A 20,104-nucleotide genomic window follows, 5' to 3' on the forward strand; every position below is an offset into this window, starting at 1 on the left:
GTTCCGGTTTGCCCCATGCGTTTTCTGTTGTCTGTGCAATGTGAGTCAGACATCGCGCACGTTTCAATTTGCTCATGTACCTGCGCCTAGGCATTATATAAGCCCGGCTCATCTTATGACCTAACCTTATCTGGTTGAGACACGGGCGGCGTGCTCTCTCTTTCACACACACACACGCACGCACGCACGCACGCACACACACGCGCGCGCATACTTCTAACAAGATGGCACGGCGCAATACGGGAGGACCAACACCTCCTCCTCAAGTAGATCTGGTATTTAGGACGAGGAAAAGGCTACGTAATCGCTCATCGCTCGTGGGAGGGGCGAGGACGAAGGAGGGCTAGTTACCATCATGGAGGAGAGGAGCTAGAGGTTGCACGAGGCCTCGTCAATGGAAGAGAAGAAGAAAATGTACCGTGTGGTGCCAGCGCGTAAGGAGAGGGGGAAGATGTCAGGCAACTAGGCGTCGACACACACATGAGGAGAGGAGGGGAATCTCGGGCGCTATAATGGCAACAGGGGGAGGGGGAGGATGAGGCCGTTTGTCGGCGAGGGATAAGCTCCCGTCCCAATCCATGTGCAGCGTATAGTCTTAGATTAAGTGTCGTCACAGATGGAGACCCCATGTCGTCGTGATAGGAGCGAAGGAGCCACCGACTGATATGCTCTATAAGTTTTTCATTATATTTTGCATTGAAACCCCCTAATCACCGCGGATTCTAGTGGTATTGTTTTGGGTCATACATGATCCATTGTTCCGTACCAATGTGATGATGTACCTTCAAGCTAGAGGTTGATCTATTCCTGGATGTACCTTCAAGCTAGAGGGGAATCTCGGGCGCTATAATGGCAACAGGGGGAGGGGGAGGATGAGGCCGTTTGTCAGCGAGGGATAAGCTCCCGTCCCAATCCATGTGCAGCGTATAGTCTTAGATTAAGTGTCGTCACAGATGGAGACCCCATGTCGTCGTGATAGGAGCGAAGGAGCCACCGACTGATATGCTCTATAAGTTTTTCATTATATTTTGCATTGAAACCCCCTAATCACCGCGGATTCTAGTGGTATTGTTTTGGGTCATACATGATCCATTGTTCCGTACCAATGTGATGATGTACCTTCAAGCTAGAGGTTGATCTATTCCTGGATGAAAGCTATTTTCTTTTCTACTATGCCCCTTCTCATGACCCAGTGCCACCGCACAACAAGGATGGCCGCCTTATGGAGTTCGAAGGACCAAAGATCTCAAGACGGTTTTGACAAGGGCAACAAACTGTCAAAATCAATCACACACAGTCGCCGAATGAAGGCATCTGATGATATGTTACTGGATATATTAGTAGATAGAATATTAGGCCATTGGTCGGCTTGGAGCATCCCGGAAAATAACGCTAGAGGGAGCTCACCAAATGCCTTGAGACAACGAGGGAGATGACTAGGTAAACAAGAAGTTGTGGCGGCACGACGAGACAGGAAGGCAAAGATGATAACAAGCCAATGATCCAGGGTCAAGGATTTAGTTATCGGGTAAACATATCGGTTGCCACGCGGTTACGATGGTTCCCAGCCTCCCATGGTAAATGTTTTTACTGAGCAAAAGATATTGTTTTTCTAACACTTGGATTAAATTTTAAAAGTTGGTCTCTCCGCAGCAAGGATCACTGGATATATTCCCCCCTACCGGTGCAACCCCCCCCCTCCCCATGTAAAAAATGGTTATTCTATAATGAAAACGTTAATCAAGGTTACAAGTTAGAAGAACAAGTAGGGAAGTAAAACCGAAGGCATGCGCAACTTGCTGCAGATAAACCGTCGAGGTACGGTAGGCGGGAAGCTAAATATCACAATTCTTTCAACTTATAAGAAATTATGGTAGTTGGGTGGAGGTGACAAAATTTAAACTAGAAAAACTTAATCTAATAACATTATCATGCTCATATAGATTCCTCATAACAAGTCAAATATAATTATATGGCTCATGGTAGACACCTCTCATCGCACGGCAGGTCCGGTGTCCATTGTTGGGACCCTGCCAAAATTATGCTCTTTCTCAAGTGCAGCTCTCTGACTTGAGTTTGTAGACTTGTTTGTAGAGTAAGCATCATCTGTCCAGTTTATGTCATCGCTATTGGTGCCGTTGTAGATGCCGCTGTCAGACCCACCGTCAGCCAATTCCTCCTCTAGATTGAGGCACTCTTGAAGTTGAGCAACGACATCGGTCATGGTGGGCCGTTCTGCCAATGCCTCAGTGGTGCACTTCAGCGCAATAACAGCGGCTTTCCACATACTATTTATGTCATGATCACCATGGATCCGCACATCCACCACACCCTCGATGTTTCCCTGTGCTAGCCGTTGTTGCACCCACTCGATGATGCTGATGGTATGTGGGGTGCGCAAGATGGGTGGCTTCCCAGTGACAAGCACAAGCAACACGATGCCAAAGCTGTACACGTCACTCTTGCTTGTGGCCCGCCATGTTGTCTGGTAGCTGCACAAACATTTCAAGTTTACCTAATACATACGCAGATCATGGCATGCTACACAAAGACTTCAAATCAGAGGGAGAGGGAACATACTCTGGATCCACATATCCTGGTGTACCAACGATTCTGTTTGTGGAAACATGTGTGTCATCATTGTGATGAAAAGCCTTGGACAGGCCGAAATCAGCAATCTTAGCCTCTAATTTGGCATTCAGCAGGATGTTTGTGGCCTTAACATCCCTGTGAACCAAAGGTGGATTGCACCCCTTGTGTAGGTACTCCAGCCCTGCACACCAGCAGTCAAGATTGAAAAACACAAAAATTTATCAATAAAGGTGAAAACTCTGCTTTCAAGCACATACCTTGAGCGGATTCAACTGCAATTCGGAGTCTCTGTCTCCAGGGTAAGCATACCGCATTGTTGCCTTTTCCTGCGAATGATCCAACATTGTGAATGTCGGACTACTTATTCAGTTCACCATATAGATTAGTAATAGTTAAATATTGTTGGTTTGAAAAGAGCAAGTTAAAATGCACCGATCACCTTGCAATGATAGAATACATTTATTTTAAAACTGATTTTTTTCATTACCTGAAGTCTCTACATCAACCTAATATACATACATACATACATACATACATACCAGCAAGCAACTTGTGTACCTGAAATGTGCTCTTCTAGGGTCCCCTCTGACATGAACTCGTACACAAGTGCCATGTGCTCCCCATCCTTGCAGTATCCAATCATGGAGACAAGATTCTTGTGATGTATGAGGGTTAAAATTTGAACCTACACAAGTGACCCGAAAAATACTTCACAAATTTATTTTCACAATTTCCTGATACTAATGCATGCCTAGAAACTTACTTTATTAATAATTTTAGAGGAACAATGGTAAAATATTTTCTTTATAATTTGAAAATTTACTAGTGTTCGTGTTCCGACAGCATGATTATGGCGAAGTTTCAAGACTTGTAAAATATAGCGAAGCAAGAAACACAGAGAAACGGGAGTGCAGTTATGTAAATTCTACCTCCGTGAGGAATTCCCTGTCGCCTTGATTGGAGGACTTTGACCGAATCTTCACCGCTACTTGTGTACCATCCTCTAGTGAGCCTTCGTAAACATTACCAAACCCTCCCTTGCCAAGCACTCGTCGGAAGTTGTTGGTTATTCTCTCAAGTTCGATGTAGGTGAATTGACGAGTCTCCAATCCAAGTGGACTGTTCCCATAGCCATCCTTTTCTGTCCTATGCCCATCGTTTTTCATTTCTTTATGTGACTTGACGGAGTTGTTCATAGATTCTTCACATGCGGCAAAATGTAATGACAAACATTAGGACTATTCAAGGATGGGGAGGCATATCAGATAGTTGATGCGCTGATGCTAAATTCTCACCTGGATTTCTTTGTCTTAGAAAGAAAAAGAGCGCTACTGCCACTAATACCAGCACCACAATGACAGCTATAAGGACAACACCGTAGATGGCCAACTTGTTCTTCGTTTTAGTAGGCTGGCATGAATTGCCGTCAGTGCAAATGTCTGGGTTGTTGCCATGTCTACCAGAAAAGGAATTGGAGATTATTAATGACAAATAGTAATTAATTACTCGAGTTACATAGAATTGGAATTGGAATTGGTAGGGTGGGAGGGGGTACCTTAGATTCAGGCTGCCATCTTGAGTCCTTTTGAGGAGCTCAGGTGAGATTGATCCATTGAGGTGGTTGCCTGACAAATCTCTATAAATACAAATTACTAGTACTGTATACATGACTCAAATATTTAACATGAGGTCGCAAAAAATAGACTAAAAGATAAGTCGGCCTACTTACAAAATTGTCAATGATGTCAATTGCGAAAGGGAGCCTGGTATTGAGCCTGTCAAGTTATTGTTTGACAAATCCCTGCAACATAAAAAAACAAGATCTGTTCTCTAATCTTTTTTGGTACAAGCAGCAAGTAAAATGTCACCAAAATAGATCCAAAACCATTCACGTACAAGTACTGGACGGCCTTGAAATTCGTGAAAGAAGAGGATATATCACCATTGAGGCCACTAGAGGAAAGATTTCTGCAAAGTGCAAATATCGAGTGTATCAGATCCACTAGACTTGGTAGTTATGTAACCTGATATATATATCTCCATTAATTTTGCACTTCATGCTTTATTAACAGACCAGACAAAGCATTCCCTTCAAAAACGGACCATTGTTCCATATAGATATATGAATAATCAATTCTTACATGCTTATTATCCTTGGAGAGTTGTCACTGGTGTAGCTGCATGTCAGCCTTTCCCAGACCATAGTCTTTGGAACACATGGGTCACCCATCCAATTCTTCTGCACCTCATAATTCGCTTTGATCGCCATGATGGCAGATACTGCAGTTAATTGTTAATCACAACATGTTTTGATTAGCATGTGTGCTCGACCTGTGTGCCTAAAGAATTAATCATAAGCTACATGTCAGTTATTTGCATAGGAACGTACCATCCTGGGAGTCAGTGGCAATGTTGGTGGCGGAGATGACGGAGAAAAACTCGACGGCACTGATTACAGGTGGTAGCGTCGAGTTGGCGGTGGCGTACATGGAGATGTTGTACTTGTTGTCTCGGTAACGTGCATTTCCATTGGACACGAAGCCCGTGCCAAGGTAGTGTGGGCTAACAGGTTCGGGTAACTGCATGTCGTTAATGCTGATGTAGAACTGGCGCTCGGCGTTGCTAGGAAGCAATTGCAGCTCGGAGAAATGCATGATGATGAGATATCCTAGGGACTGGTTCTGGGGCTGAGGGTTGGGGCTCCAAATGATCTCGAGGTTCATGGCGGCATTTAGCGGCGTGACTGCCGTCTGCATCACCATCGATGGTACCTCGAAGACATCGCCATCACTCTGCACCGTCTCCGTAGTTGATATGCTGCTCCACATTTTTGCATCACTCTTAGGGAGCCATACACGGTCGTGTGGATCTACAGGGTACCTGATCAATCAATCATGTTTGTGGTTTGTATTAACAAACCCCCCACAAAGCAGTTCGCATTAAACAATTAACATCGTTGGCCTTTGATTTAGGAATGTTACAAGTAAACTAAAGCTTTAGATAGTGGTAGAAAAATCTATGATTTTCTCTAGTGCAATGCATATAGTTAAACTACTACTTTGAATCAAATATGGGAAAAGTATAACTTTTTTGTCCCTCAACTATTACAAAAATATAGACATGCTCCCTGACTTCCAAAATCAGCAAAACTTAGTCCCTCAACTTCTCAAACCAGATTAGTTTAGTCCCGTATACCACTTCGGGGGGTTTTCATCTGAGGTGGACACGGTTTTGACCAAACTGACACATCACCCAGGTTTAACCACCACAACCCATGCCATTTTTCTAGAAACACAATCCATGTTATTTTAGTGTCCCCAATTCCTCCCCAGACGCGGCAAAGCTCGGTGAGATATATGTGGTGGAACGCTTGAGTGGCCGAAGTGAGATATACGTGGTTTCAATTTTCATGAATAACCAACTAAAAATGTGTTTATGAGATTATTCGTACTATAACAACTATGTATTTGTGACCAAACTATTTGTCTATGTATTCACATCTGACCAATTTTTTGTTTACTTCAACATATAAATTATGTATAGCTTATATGTAGGATGGGCGATACAGGTCCACCTATTCATTGGAACTGTTAGCATGGTGGGGTGAATAAAATTGTAATGTTGGAACAACTAGAATTGCATACTAACCTGCTATTTGTCTTTTAGGATAGTTCAGTGACCTACCTCGTTGTAAACTATGCACCCAAATTGTCTTGTTGTACAGATTAGTTGTATTCTATAGATTTTATTTTTGTAAAAAAATTATTACTCTTTAGTTACAAAAATCCAAAAGTTCATCTGAAGTTGTAGTACTAATTATATGTATCAGTTCCATGAGTAACCTAAATAATTTCTTCTTAAAATTCGTATATGCTATTCTCTTTGTATAGTTTCATACTATCATCATTTTTATCCATTTTTAGCATTTTTCATGGCTTGCTACCTATTCAAGAACAATTTCTTTATATACAGGATAAATGATGCATATCCATATCATTTTGTGTGTGCACTCATAACGTAAGTATGGAAAAAATATATTGCTAATAGTTGTCAAAATAGAGTAACTTGTACTTTCTCTCAAATGTAGGCCTGCAAACTGATATGTCGTAATGTATGCAATAAAAAATCCAAATTGCTCATTTGTATTATCCATATTATATTATTTTGGTACGGAAATCTAACATGTTTCTGCAAGCTTCACAACTTTCACTACTAAATGTAATAGTTTTTAATTTTCCTATAGAAACATTTATGCGTCAAACTGTTATTTTAGCATATGATGTCTTGCCCTCAGTGTTTATCCTCGTACCTGTCTTCGGAGCAGTCAACAGTTAAACTATGGTATTTCTTTCTTTCTATATTGTTAATAAGTTAACTACCCGCAAAAAAAAAGATAATAAGTTAACTAACAAATGAGTTCACAGACGGCTAGGGTTTCTCGACCTCTCATCGGCGCCGCCGCCAGTCTGCCTCATCTCATGTTGCCTTAGGTCCATGGAGGCGTGGAGGACCTCGGCCCTTGCCGGTGGGAGGGTTCCTACTTCATGTTTACATGTTTTTTCAAGGCCGATAAGGGTTTGTGTCCTGTTCAAGAAGGTGTGGCAGCGGTGGCTCCCTGAAGATGGCATAGGCTACTCCCTGCATTGCCCTCGTCCTTGTGGTGCGTCTACTACCGTTGGAGGGCGTGTGGAGGTGTGTCTCCGACGGATCATGTGGTATTCGGTCAGTATTGGTCTACGATGGATCTCCGAGGATCCATTTTTCTTTCGTGTTCGTTCATATGTCTACAAGTTTGATCTTTTCTATCTACGCTTCTCTTCATCATTGACGGTTGTTGTTCTGGTGCGCTGATCCTATGGAGCGTTAGCATGATTACTTCTCAACTATCTACTACAACAAGTTTTGTCCAGCTCCGATGAGGGAGGGCGATGATGGCGCCACGCCTTTGGCTCGCTCAAGTGGTTGTAGTCGTCGCTAGGTTGTCTACGAATCTGACTGTGGTTTTTATTATTTCTGGTGTTCATTATACTGCCATGACAAATGATGAGTAGATAGTAAATTTTTCCATAAAAACATATCATTTTATTAATATAGGTGATACCTAAAAATATGGGATATATCATTTTCAACATTAACATCTACCTACTAAATATTTATCTATCAAGATTTTGCATTATATTCGTCCACTATTTGTTAAAGAACTATAAATACATTAGAATGTGTATCCATTTTTGTGTCCTTACTTCCACAATTTACAAAGTATGGAGGTCAAACAATACCAGCAATGCAGCATGTTGGTGGCTCGTTCTAGTTGAGGTAGCAATCTCGATATGATTTTTATTATGTTTGAAGTGTTTTGTAGTTCTAGTAAACTTTTATAATAGATCTAGGTGTTTTTTGCAAAAAAAAAGAACAACACGATATCTTTGTTTGCGCCCCATAATAAACATTGCAAATGCATTGCTAATTTTTTTTGGTATTTCTACTATATGCATTGCAAATTATCGCGCATGCCACAACAATCCCCACATTGTCTTAACATGCACATTACAAAATCTGAACTGTATTCCTTTAATAAATAATGCTTCAGACCTACATTTTAGTTAAGCTTCAATGCTTACAATAATAGTAATTCCTCTTGGGATTTCCCTTGAAAAAAATATGTGTGCCAAATAACCACTTTAACATCTCTTGCATTATTGACGGATATTTAATGTCTCGGACATATTGCCTCGATTTTAGTAGATAAATACTGAAGTATTTATCCTCAAGTTATTCTGCATTGTGTTTCCACAATGCTTGTGAGAAAACTATATATGCGCTTCTGCCTATATGGCGATTTATTTAGTCTTTACTTAAACTTAAAAAACAAAAATTAAGTATGTTGGATCAACAACACAATATTCTTCATTAGTCCAGAATAAAGATCGCAGAAGTGCTAAATTTTTCGTATTGCTACTCAATGGATTGAACATTAACTTGCAATTTCTCTTGAATGACATTCCACCAAGATAAAAAGATCTTCTGCACACTAGAATTTGATAATATATTGTGTTTGACACCAACTATGTCAACATGTTATGGATAACCGTGCCCCTAATCTCAAATTCAGTTGCTTCCCACCGGTTCAACTTCCAAGACAAATTCATGTTTTTTTGTGTGTGGGAAGACTAACTCGTATTGGACACGTATACTTTATTGTATTAACAAAGACAAATAGTTGCATGCATTTATTTACAAGTGCAACATATATTTTTTACATAGTCATAAATTGATGTATTACTTAGCAAACATGTTTATCACAATAACTTAAAAAAATAGGCGGCTTGGTCATCCTATATAATTCATTCATGTTAATACAAAATATATATTAGAAGGGTGTACTAGTAGGCACGAAGAAGATATCATGGGATGTACTAATTCTTTCATGTTAATATTGGAAGAATGTAATAGTAGGCACCAAGAAGAGATCATGGGCTCGAAAAGTGCAAACTGTGGACGTGTCCATCGAAGAACATAAATAATGTAGTTCTACATCACAAAAAAATCAATAAATTGTGTACATACACAAATAGATATATAACACGTTTAGGGAAGTTTTCATAACAATATACTTTCATACGTGCCGGTGACCAAAAAACAATATGTAAACAAACATGGGCCATTCTCTTTTGTTGTTGTGCCGGGTCTTTTTTTGTGCAGCTTGCAAATCATAATATTATTAAACGAAATTTTACAGATCCCTAGTGAATATATATATAAGTTTTCACCAAAAAATGATTTATTTAAACTTGGAAATATCATTATTTAATCATTTGAAATAAAACCCTCCAATGCATCCGTCCACCAAAACTTCGCTCTCTCGTGGGCATATCTAGCTAGTATAAGTGAAAGACTAAAAAAGGAGGTAGTATAAGTGAAAGGCCAATTAGTCAATAAGTATCAAACTCTAGAGGCATATTCTTAAAAATTATTCATGCTCAACAGAAATAAGTACTCTGTATCGGATGCAAGGCGACATAGTTGGAACTGGTTAATGTGTTGTTGATGGATATTACTTTGTGGCAGCCGCTAGCTGCCTTTGTAGGCTATCCATTTTTCTTTTATGGTGCAGGCTGTTCTTACTCAGACTATCGGAGCATAACCAATCAGCTCCCTAGTTGTATTTAGGAGGTCATTTGATTAAGCATAAGGTTTGATTGAAGAGGGATATGACGGACGTGATGGACAGATGAATTAGATTGGTTATTTTTTTTAGGGGAAATTAGATTGGTTAGTATAAGGTATGTGCACGGGAGGAGAAGGAACTAGACGGTTCTAGTGGGCACTTGCTAGGTATGGCTCCCGAGTGGACAATATAGTTCAGATTTCACTATTAGTTGATGTGCAACTTTCTCTTTGCTAATGGATGTGTGGATTTCACTATTTGCTAACTCGGTCAGCTGTCTAACAGTGGATGTGCAACTTCGAATGTTGTTCTATCCAACTGCCTAACAGTGATGTGCAAATTTCTCCCGTATCCCTGTGAATGTGTAGTTTTTCCTTGCTAGCACCCCGGCGAAACAACCCTTACTAGAGAGATGTGCAAAGTTTTTGCATATGGAAGCGTGTGAGGCCGGCCGCTCATTTGAGCGATCGAGTGCGCATCCATGATTAGATAATTACGCAACGAAATATGTGCTATTACTTGCAAGCATGGAAGGTGCAACGGACGTGTTTGGCTTGTACAATGTTGCATACGTGTGCAAATTGATTATGTTCATGTGCAACTTTTTTTTGTTAACATCATACATTCGTGTGCGACTTCTCTTTGTTGCATGGATCTGCATGTGCGACTGGATCGATGAGATTGCAAATATTTGCGTATAATATACATGTTGTGAAGGTATCAGCTCATGTGCGGGTCCACATATGGTTATGAACTTCTAAGAGCATCTACAGTCAGGTGTCTCAAACCCATCTCAAACGCTCGGTCAGACGGTCCAGTCATTTACCTCTCACGAAAATTTGACTCATAAGGACGCCTCAAACGTCCGGACTAATCGGCACCCCTCATATCCAACACAAATATGGGGCAGATATGAGGCGCCCGGGGGCGTCCGACATGTCGAACCCGGCCCTTGCTGGCCCACCCTACCCTAAATATATTCCTCATCCACTCGCCGGACCAAACCCTACCCACTTCACTCAACTCCCCTCCGCTACCCAAGCTCTCGTCCGACGATCTTCGGCCGTCTCCAGCACGGCGGGCAGCGAATCCGAGACCTTCACCTCCAGATTGCTCGACACAGAGCTCATCCCACACAGCCCCGAGGAGGAGATGGCCGTCCAGTTTGCGCTCCACCGCTCCCGAGAGGATGCCCGTGCGAGGCGGCGCTCGGACTCCTTCCGTCGGGAAACCATTGCGTCCACCGAAATAGCCCATGGATCCAGCGCTAGGTGTGGCATCGCTGGCTCGCCGGACGTGGTGGCAGGCGCCCTACCCTTCCGTTGGCGCCTCGAGGCCATCGACACACCATGGGCATCGTCGAACGAAAACATGGTGCAGCATGCCCACCGTGTGAGGCAGCGGGCGCGGGAGATGGTGTTGGACGTCGGCGAGGCAGTCGCATTCTCTAGCACCCCGTATGGTGTGGCAATCCGGGCACCACAACCGCGTCATGGTGGATGTTGCCGGCTCATCCCAGGATGGATCCATCATCGATCTAATGTCCACCGACACTGTTCGGGTTCTGGGCTCCGACGAGGAAGAGCAAGGCATGAGAGACGGCGGCATGTTAAGTCCGATGAGCCGGCTCGTGTCCCATGCCCTACTATACCTTTCCAACACGACCGGACGAACATTCTGGGGACCGCAGTCAGCAGCTAGACATGGGCATGGCGGAGCCGGATGAGCTCCGCTTAAAGATCAGTTTACGTTCCATCTAATAATATAGATCTGATGTGTGTGTTTGTAGAAATAAATATTAGAGGCGTGAGCAGTCACTGTCCGCGGACACGCCCGGGCGCGTCCGCGGACATTTGAGGGGTTGGATTAGCCCGGTCCGGCTGTAGATGCTCTAACGGTAGTTGTTTAAAGTTCTTCCAAACTAATGGTCACATGATTCTAACAAATGTGAGATTTTCTAGCTATTTTTTTCCGGCCAACCCATTATTTACTTTTAATAGACAAATAGGAGTAGAATCTAAGGGCTGTTATTAAAGCTCTCCTAAATTAATGGGTAGATGTTTCTAATTAATGTGGGATTTTCTAAACTAAATTCTTTATTTTTCTTTTGGTTAACTCATCATTTATTTTAAATATATAATATATTAGGAAAATAGCACTCTTTCGTTCATTTTCTTTATGTATTTGCCACAACCGTTTATTAGAAATATGCCCTAGAGGTACTCATAGCGATTATTCTATTATCGTGAATCCATGATTTTTTTTGTTCCAAATATTTCATGAAAAATAACATTTGTATTGATTGGTAATAATGTGATTTATTTATGAAATTCTATGCTTGAATGATTATTATTAAGTATTCTCTATTATGGAATTGATGTGAGGACACATATGAATATTAGACTAGCACATGTATTGGTTCATTACCATGTTTCGCAGGTCATGGACAAGGAGATGTCGAATCAATAATGTGAACACACGCTAGAGAACATGGGGTTGGACAGACCCAACATGAGACATGCATAGTGGGAATGTTTTGCAGTTGCCCCTTACAATGTGTAGGATATGTCCTTAGACCTGAGATTACTGCATGTACTTTGGATGTGTAGTGACCTATTTAGGGTTACCGAACGCTACTCTATAATTGTGGTGTTATAAAGCATGTATTGAGGCGTGGTGGATCAAGATAAAATTACCCCTCTATAATGACAGAGATAGCATTGTGCATTTCGAGTGATCGGACCCAGAAATGCATGACCATGTTACTCAATATTAAAGAGTTGACCTAATAAAGGATTCCAAGTCATGTGATCGAGAAAAGAGAGGTCAAGATTGAGCTTGACAATTATCATGAGGCAAATGGAGTGGCATGTGGGTAACATTGTGAATGTTCAACTGATATGATATTTATGTGATTTTTTGGAATTGGCATGTCATGTACCAACTAGTGACCAAGTTGGAGTACTTGGATCATGTCCAAACGTGCATGAACATAAAGGGTTGCGCACTTAAGGGGTTGGAGCCTAATTCAGAGTAGGATCTGAATGAGAGTAGGCGCAGAGTCCCAATGAGCCTCTAACTTTGAAACCCATTACAGAGACGTCTATATAAAGAGAAGGGTACAAACATTTTTTGATTTAGCCAATTCACAGTTGCTGAAACCTAGGCACCACTTCCGCCACGCCGAAAGTCGCCCGTTCGGATATAGCAATCTGGGCGAGTGATATTACTCCCTAGATTTGTGGATACTTTTAAGGCATCGCACATGGGATACTTGGAAAAACTGCACAAGGGTTGAACTGGTTGCTCATGTTGGCTACATGATATGTGGTGTGCAGGGTACATGACATTTTTGCATGCCATTTAATGTTGGCAACTCTTCTAATGAATGTGTATATTGTGTGCCTGTAAAATATTCTAGCAATTTTTCTTCTTGCAGGGCTACTGTAAAAAAAATCCTACTGTGTACACAATTCACTAAAATAAAGTCTGTGTAAAGAGCCCACCAACACACATGTTCATGCCTTTCGAAGCGTGTGCGTTGGACACCTCGTGAAACACGTTTTCTTACTACCACGAATCGGGTCGACGGGCCCCAAATCGCATGTACACATATTCTAAACTCGAATGATATAAAACTGACATCAAATTTATTGGTTTTCCATGTGAACTCCCTATGAGCCGTCGGATCCCGTGCACAAATTCCTATTTTTATCACTCCAAATGCACCCTCTGAGCTAACTGCGTCATGCCGACAATAATTGGTTCACTTAGGATGGCAGTTTGAGCAAACAAATTTGGGGCGGCAATTTATGTTTGTAGAGCATGACAATTCTCACGTTTTTTTGTTCATGTAGGGTCGTAATTTCCTTTGGGCCGCATGCTAAACCCTGAGCTGGAAATTTATTCATTTCTTTTTTTTGGCTGGCAAATCTCTTCATGCTACAATTATGGCAAATCTCCAAAAATGCATGGAAATCACTCTTTTGCAGCATGGCGATTTCTGTCAATCTTTACACAACATGACAAAATTATACTATAGAACACGCAATTTTTTTACAAACAATTTTATAAGCTTTCATATGGTAATTCTTGAGCGTTTGCTGAGTGTTAGTTTAGTGAGCAGAAATGTTCGTTCGATCCTCCCTACCCGGGGAAATGATCATTCGCTCAAGTTAGCTTTCTAATGCAACATGAGATGTATATTGGGGCCATATTCTAAGTCAGGTCAGAAAACCTAGCAGGATATTTTTGTAACATATGATGAGGGATTGAGATTTTCATAATTAGTCGAGTATGTTTTCATTAATTAATCTATCTATATCTATACCTCTATCTTTATCGAAAATATCTATACCTCTATATCTGTATCTATAGTAATGTTATTCATCACCTAGGGCGCATAGTACGTTATTTTGCACCCGCAGTAAGCTTATGACCGTTTCATAAAAAAATAAGTTTGATATACAAATAGTTATGTTCATATTGATTGAATACTTAAAAGTTGGCATAAGAAAACCAAAATATAAGTCATAATATGTTATTTTCTTATGTTCTCGTTTTACTTCTGACTTCAGACAAAATTTAGGGGATGTAAAAATACAGTGCAGTGATGCGCGATCCTTTATTTCTATATCTATACCAATATAAAAAGAGTGAGTGTAGAGAGATCCAACAAATCTCCCCCATCCAACCGCATATATCCTATGGTCTACGTCTATCTAATGTTTAGCGTCCTCCACTAATTAATATCATAGGCCGGAGGTCAACCTCCTTTTCAAAAAAAAACTAATTAATATCATACCTAGTATCAAAGTCAGGATGATCAAAGTAATTATATCCTAGTACCTAACGTTAATATGAACTTTATATCTTGCCTAATATATTTTTCAAGTATATCTTGTCCACTAAATTACTGTGCAATACTGTTAATATCTTACTTATTATTAACATGAATTGTATGTACACAGTTAATAGTATAGTTCTCTAACAGGAAAAGGACAGAGTAAAACAACTGAAAATCTTTTCCGCACCTGACGATGCTGGTGTCCGGGGGCGCGAGGTTCAGCCTGTGTTCCAGAACGAGACCCTTCGTCAAATTTGCCTGCGGGTAGAACTTCTTCTTCAGCGGCCTCAACTCCAGGTCCGAGATGAAGGGCGTCCCGGCGCCGGTGTTCAACAAGCACACATGAACAAACTCGTCCGGCACAAACACGACGGCCTCGGCGGTCACCTCAAGATCTGGCTCTGAGATGTTTACGGTCTGCCAATAGTTGACACCGACGTGCAGATCAAAAATGGGTAGACTGCCGAGGCCGTCGTAGTCGCCGTACATGAACGAGGCACGGAGGAGGTACTTGCCCCCGGGCACGAGGGACCGGAGCGTGTAGCAGTTCCGCACGCCGTCGGGGAAGCTGCGCACGCTGTGGTAGCGTCTCGAGAGGTGCGTCGGCCTGACCATGTACTGGGCGGAGATGTTGTGGGTGGAGCCAACGTTGCCGATGAAATCGGTGTCGCTGGTGTACAACAGCTTGGTGGTGTCGTCCACGTAGCTCGTCGTCTTCCCGGCGAGCCCGCAGTCAATGCTTATGAAACCTGCCATTGACAGTACGTGGACGAACTCCCGTGAGCTAATTACATTGTGGAATAGCCTTACTAGGGATTTTGAGCTTACCGTTGACGTCCGGCTGGGCACGAGCTTGGAGTGCGCCGCCCGTGGCAGCGACGGCGAGGCAGAGAAGAAGTAGCCATGGACTTGCCGCCGTTGATTGCTCCATTGCATATGCAAGAGCAGTTAATGGGGCCTAATATACCTTGTTGGTTTTCGGTTGACAAACCCCGGCGTAATGATCACATCAACACCACCATGATTGACAACGTCCGCTGCACATCGTTGTTACCAGTACACAGCCTGCACGGCGCCGTACGTACGCGTCCGACTCGAGGGGGCACACGAGGAAGTTTGCACGGTGGGTTACTGACGGGTATACCCTACCCTAACCTTCTCTTGAAATCTTGTTGTGGTGCCAAGAATTCAGTGAGAAGCGGGTATCACATTGGGCGAGAGTTGGCTTGCTTTACAGCAAGGCGACGTGCTTGCTGGCCGGGCGCACGACTTGGAAGACCAGTTCCGGGCTCGGGTCTTCATACCTTTTCTCCTGACTTTTGCGCCGATCTAAAGGTTAGAGTCCTCTAATATTCCTCTGATAATCGTTTGAATTGAGACCCTTAGATGAAAAGGGCAATGGAGTTGAGCAAGTCAACTCCCATCTCTTGTACTTTGTGATGTCAATATATGGTTAGTGCGGATATGGGGCGGTTGTAGCCATTGTTTTGAACGTCTCAGTTTTTAAATTTTACTTCACCTAGCCATAACTTCCGTCTTGTTTGATTTTGCTACTTGCCAGTGTGATTATTCATCTGTATGTGTTGGTGTTAGCTTTTTTTTTTTGGACCATGCAAGAGAACTGCATGTGATCATTATAGAAGAAAAAGAAACAGGTACCAAGTCCTAAGCAACATACAGAGAAGCGACCAAAACAAGATGAAGACAAGGGGCAACACAAAGTTATACAAACAAGGATTCAAAGCACCTAGCCCCTGCCTTAAAGTGTTGGTTTTAGCTTTGTGCATGGTAGTTATACTAAGGTGGATGTATGCTCATTGTGCTTCTCCCTTGATGCTTCATTTTGAATTAATAAAAATCCATCTTTTTAACAAAAAGGATACCTCCTTCCCCCTAAAGGGCCCTATTGATTCGTAGGAGGTTTTATTCCGGATGGACCCCGTCTGGCAAATCTATTCACTCCACAAACTCTCTCGTGCACATTCACATTTTTCTATCACGAAGGATCCCTATACATCGGTGGATGCGTCCACACACGCCCGTTGGCAGTAACTCAACGGTCCCCATTTCCTCCTGTCCACAATCACATTCCCCATATCCGAATACCCAATTTCGTACAATGCATGCAACAACGTAAAACATACGTAGATCAACACCAAGATTGAACGAGAAATATAGATAGACTGTTTCACCGGATTCTGCTTCATACAAAATATTCATATAGGTGAGGCGGAGATAACCATTTTCGGGCCCTTGCCCTTGAGGTCGGTGGCGCGACGGTCCATCTCCTTCGTATACACACACACGGCGGGAGGATCATCGTCATCGTCGTCGTGGTGGTGTTGCTCTCAAACAGCAAGGAGTTGTAGCCTGATAGGCGACGGATGGTGCGGGCCTGTTCCCGCGCGTCGTGTGTCGACTTCGCACTCTCCTTCTCCCTCACAAGGTGCTCGGACGCCTTGAGCCCGAGGAGGAGCACCTTCGGGTTCTTGCGCCATGGCTAACGAGCGCCACATGACCCCGAGGAGGAGCGCCTCCTCTGGTCGACGGGGATGAAGAGTGCACGCTGGCAGAAAGAGCCAGGCTCTGCCGCACCCGCTCCCCATTGTCGCTCGTGTCGGGCCGCCTTTGCCTCTAACTCTGGCATGCACATGCGCACAGGGGCCATGGGCACGAGCACACACCGTTGCCTGGGTAGTGCTGGTTCCGGAGGGGAATGTGAGACGAATGCCATGCTCCTCATCTAGAGCGGCATGGGGCGGGACGGGCGGGGCATCGGATGGGCGATCGTGTCCTACGTTCCGTTGGTGGGACCCGCAGGAGCTAGCAGTAGATGCTGTTAGAATAAATTCGAGACATACCGTCGATCATTTGAGGACCAAGCAATCACACGAGCACAACACCGAGATTTGTTAACGAGGTTCACCGATATGGCTACATCTCCGGAGCTTGACTATGGGCGCTCCTCCCCATGACACCGCTACAATACCGCACCCGGTCGCCCTGGACACCGGCACAAACCGCTGGCTTCCCCTGCGTTCCGGTGCTATTATGTTGGCATAGGTTACATCGTGTGCCTATCCCTGCTATATATGAGAGGCCTAGGATACAAGTGTCCTATTAGGACACGACTCCACATCCTATGTAAACACAATATAACTCAGAGTCCAACTGTAACCTAACTTGTACACAATATTCGACACAACTCTAACAAACTCCACCTTGGCGAATATTCTCCACCACCTTGAATTCGTCAATGCGTCAAACTTCCATGTACATTGGACTTGAGCTTATCCCATGAGAACCGCTGCTACTCCAAAGACTCCATGTGACTCCACCTGCAACTTGTAGTCCTTTCTTTTCTTGACCACAGTCAACACTCGAGCAAAATTAAGTTTCTCGTTACTCTAATTTGTGCTCCCAACTTCCAGAGTATCCGTCCAACGCCATCACACACTGATCACCGACCTGCGTGAAAATGAACAACTCACATATTGGGTGTCACACAAGAGTTACCTGAACTCAACATCATCGCTCCTTTCTTGACCGTCTGTCTAAAACTTGAAAAGATTTCACCGTTGCTTTTACTCATCCCAAGTCAAATTTGCAGTTGTCTCACCACATGTATGACCACCAGAGCCCTGGCCCGTCTCCATGTCCCGTGCGTACCGCACGCCTCGCCGCTATTACTGCGTCGAGCCTCCGCTGTCCCGATCGAGTCTCAAGGGTCGCGAGCCCACACCACTCAACCCCCACTGCAGAGTACCACCGATCATCACCGACCGATGACGAGTTTCACGCTTCCATCAGACCACTGGGCTCCAGTCCGAACTGCATGTCACTCACTTTTTCCGCTGAAATAGGCTTCGACTCTCTGACGTCTTACGTCGTAACCCCTCAATCAGCACCGAATGAAGTCTTCCGTCAGACTCCAACTCCACCTTCAACATGACTCCATGGTAGATCATCAGCCCACCCCTGCGCCTCATCGACTTCAAGCTCCGTGTATACGTCCCGTTCCTGCCTGCCACCAGAGTCCGACGTGACCACGTGTGCGTGTATACCCGAGCAACCGAACAGATTCCAACGCTTGGACCCAAGTGCCTCCTCCCGGCCTGCCGCTCGATAGGGCCCAACACACCTTGGCCAGCCGCGTGGTTCCCCTGGCTGCTTCCGTGCGTCGCCTAGCGCCACACCTGCGCCACCGCCCTGGATGCCTGCCCCGCGCGCCGCTTTAGTCGGATCCTCCTGCTGCGCAGCGAACGTGTTACGCCGATACCAATTGCTTCGATCTTCCAGATATCGATCCGTAGTCTCATCGAACCTTGCTCATGATACCACTTGTTAGAATTAATCCGAGGTACGCGATCGATCCAATAAGGAACAAGCAATCAAAGCACAACAACGACACCGAGATTTGTTAACGAGGTTCGGCGAACTCGCCTACTCCCCGGGGCAATGACCACGGGCGCTCCTCCCTGAGATACCGCAACACCGGCCATCCGGGCGCCGGCACAAGCCGCCAGCACCCTCTTGCGAGCCTGTCGCTATCTAGTCGTCATGGGTTACAACGTGGGGTGCCTCCTCATATATAAGAGGCCAAGAGTACAACGTGTCCGACTTCGACACTACAAGTATCCTACCCACACTACAACACCAAGTCCAAGCGTAACCCAACTAGTATAAAATATTCGACACAAACACAATAGATGCAATGGAGTTCAAGCTCCCGTCGGTGTCCCGATGCGAGCGGTAGATGGCGAGCTCCTCTTGCCCGCGTGTTGCTGCTAGTTTTGGAGTCCCCGTCCTTAATAAGGTCGTCCCAGTCAATGGGTATCAGGTTCGCTGCCAGAGTCGTGGCAGGGACTTGGCCATGACGGGAGGGGACATGCATGATGGATTTCAAAGGAAGCAGAGAAGATGAGGGGAGCGGAGAGTGCAGCCAGTGGGATGGGCTGGACGTGCAGATTGCCCTTTTGGGCACGGGAGATGTGGCCATCCTGGAGCCAGATGACAGCGCCGTTCTGGAGCCGTCGGCCGTGACCTAGGATCCAACTTTGGTGGGGCAGTCCTGGAGCTTGATGTCGACGCCGCCCTGTACGTCGGAGCTAGCGTCCGCACTGGCCTCCTGGATGGGCCCCGAACCCTGGTCACCACTCCATGAGCATCTGCAGGTGTCGCATGCACCTCTGGCGGTACATGGCCCGCCCCAGGCGGCACCGGCCGGCCTGTGGCAGCCCCGCCATTCATCGACCTCATCAAGGACGACGGCGGCGGCGACGAGAGAAGCCGATCTGGGGTTACATTAAGGTTTCTTTTTTGTTTTCTTTAGTTTTAATTAATGTTAGGGATATCGCTTATCGGGAATTTATCAGTCAAACCATGATAAAGGATAAATCGTCCGGTTTATCGGCATATCGGCCAATTATCGTCATACCGGCTAATTTATTACCGATTTATCTTATCGGTCTCACAATGGTACGCGATAAATCGGCTGA

At 44.2% G+C, this 20,104-nt stretch overlaps 1 protein-coding gene across 1 annotated transcript; it reads right to left on the reverse strand.

The window, feature by feature from the left end:
* Positions 1-1,993: 1,993 nt before the first annotated feature.
* Positions 1,994-15,537, reverse strand: LOC123179738 (probable LRR receptor-like serine/threonine-protein kinase At1g05700). The gene is made up of 13 exons (XM_044591613.1): positions 15,435-15,537; positions 14,794-15,355; positions 4,982-5,472; positions 4,734-4,872; positions 4,489-4,560; positions 4,322-4,393; positions 4,148-4,228; positions 3,888-4,048; positions 3,522-3,793; positions 3,151-3,277; positions 2,850-2,918; positions 2,581-2,773; positions 1,994-2,492 (listed from the first exon to the last, which is right to left on the reverse strand). The coding sequence occupies exons 1-13, from the start codon at positions 15,535-15,537 to the stop codon at positions 1,994-1,996; spliced, it is 2,841 nt and encodes a 946-aa protein (XP_044447548.1).
* Positions 15,538-20,104: the final 4,567 nt, after the last annotated feature.

This window comes from Triticum aestivum, chromosome 1A (assembly GCF_018294505.1).
Source record: "Triticum aestivum cultivar Chinese Spring chromosome 1A, IWGSC CS RefSeq v2.1, whole genome shotgun sequence".
Classification (NCBI taxonomy): domain Eukaryota; kingdom Viridiplantae; phylum Streptophyta; class Magnoliopsida; order Poales; family Poaceae; genus Triticum; species Triticum aestivum.

What these genes read in the sequence shown, in the direction of transcription:
- LOC123179738 (XM_044591613.1), bottom strand. Translation starts at nt 15,537, where the DNA reads ATGGAGCAATCAACGGCGGCAAGTCCATGGCTACTTCTTCTCTGCCTC. An exon ending in TGCCACTGACTCCCAGGATG is followed by an intron (nt 4,873 to 4,981) that starts GTACGTTCCTAT and finishes AATTAACTGCAG; the next exon opens with TATCTGCCATCATGGCGATC. An exon ending in TTCAAGGCCGTCCAGTACTT is followed by an intron (nt 4,394 to 4,488) that starts GTACGTGAATGG and finishes TTTATGTTGCAG; the next exon opens with GGATTTGTCAAACAATAACT.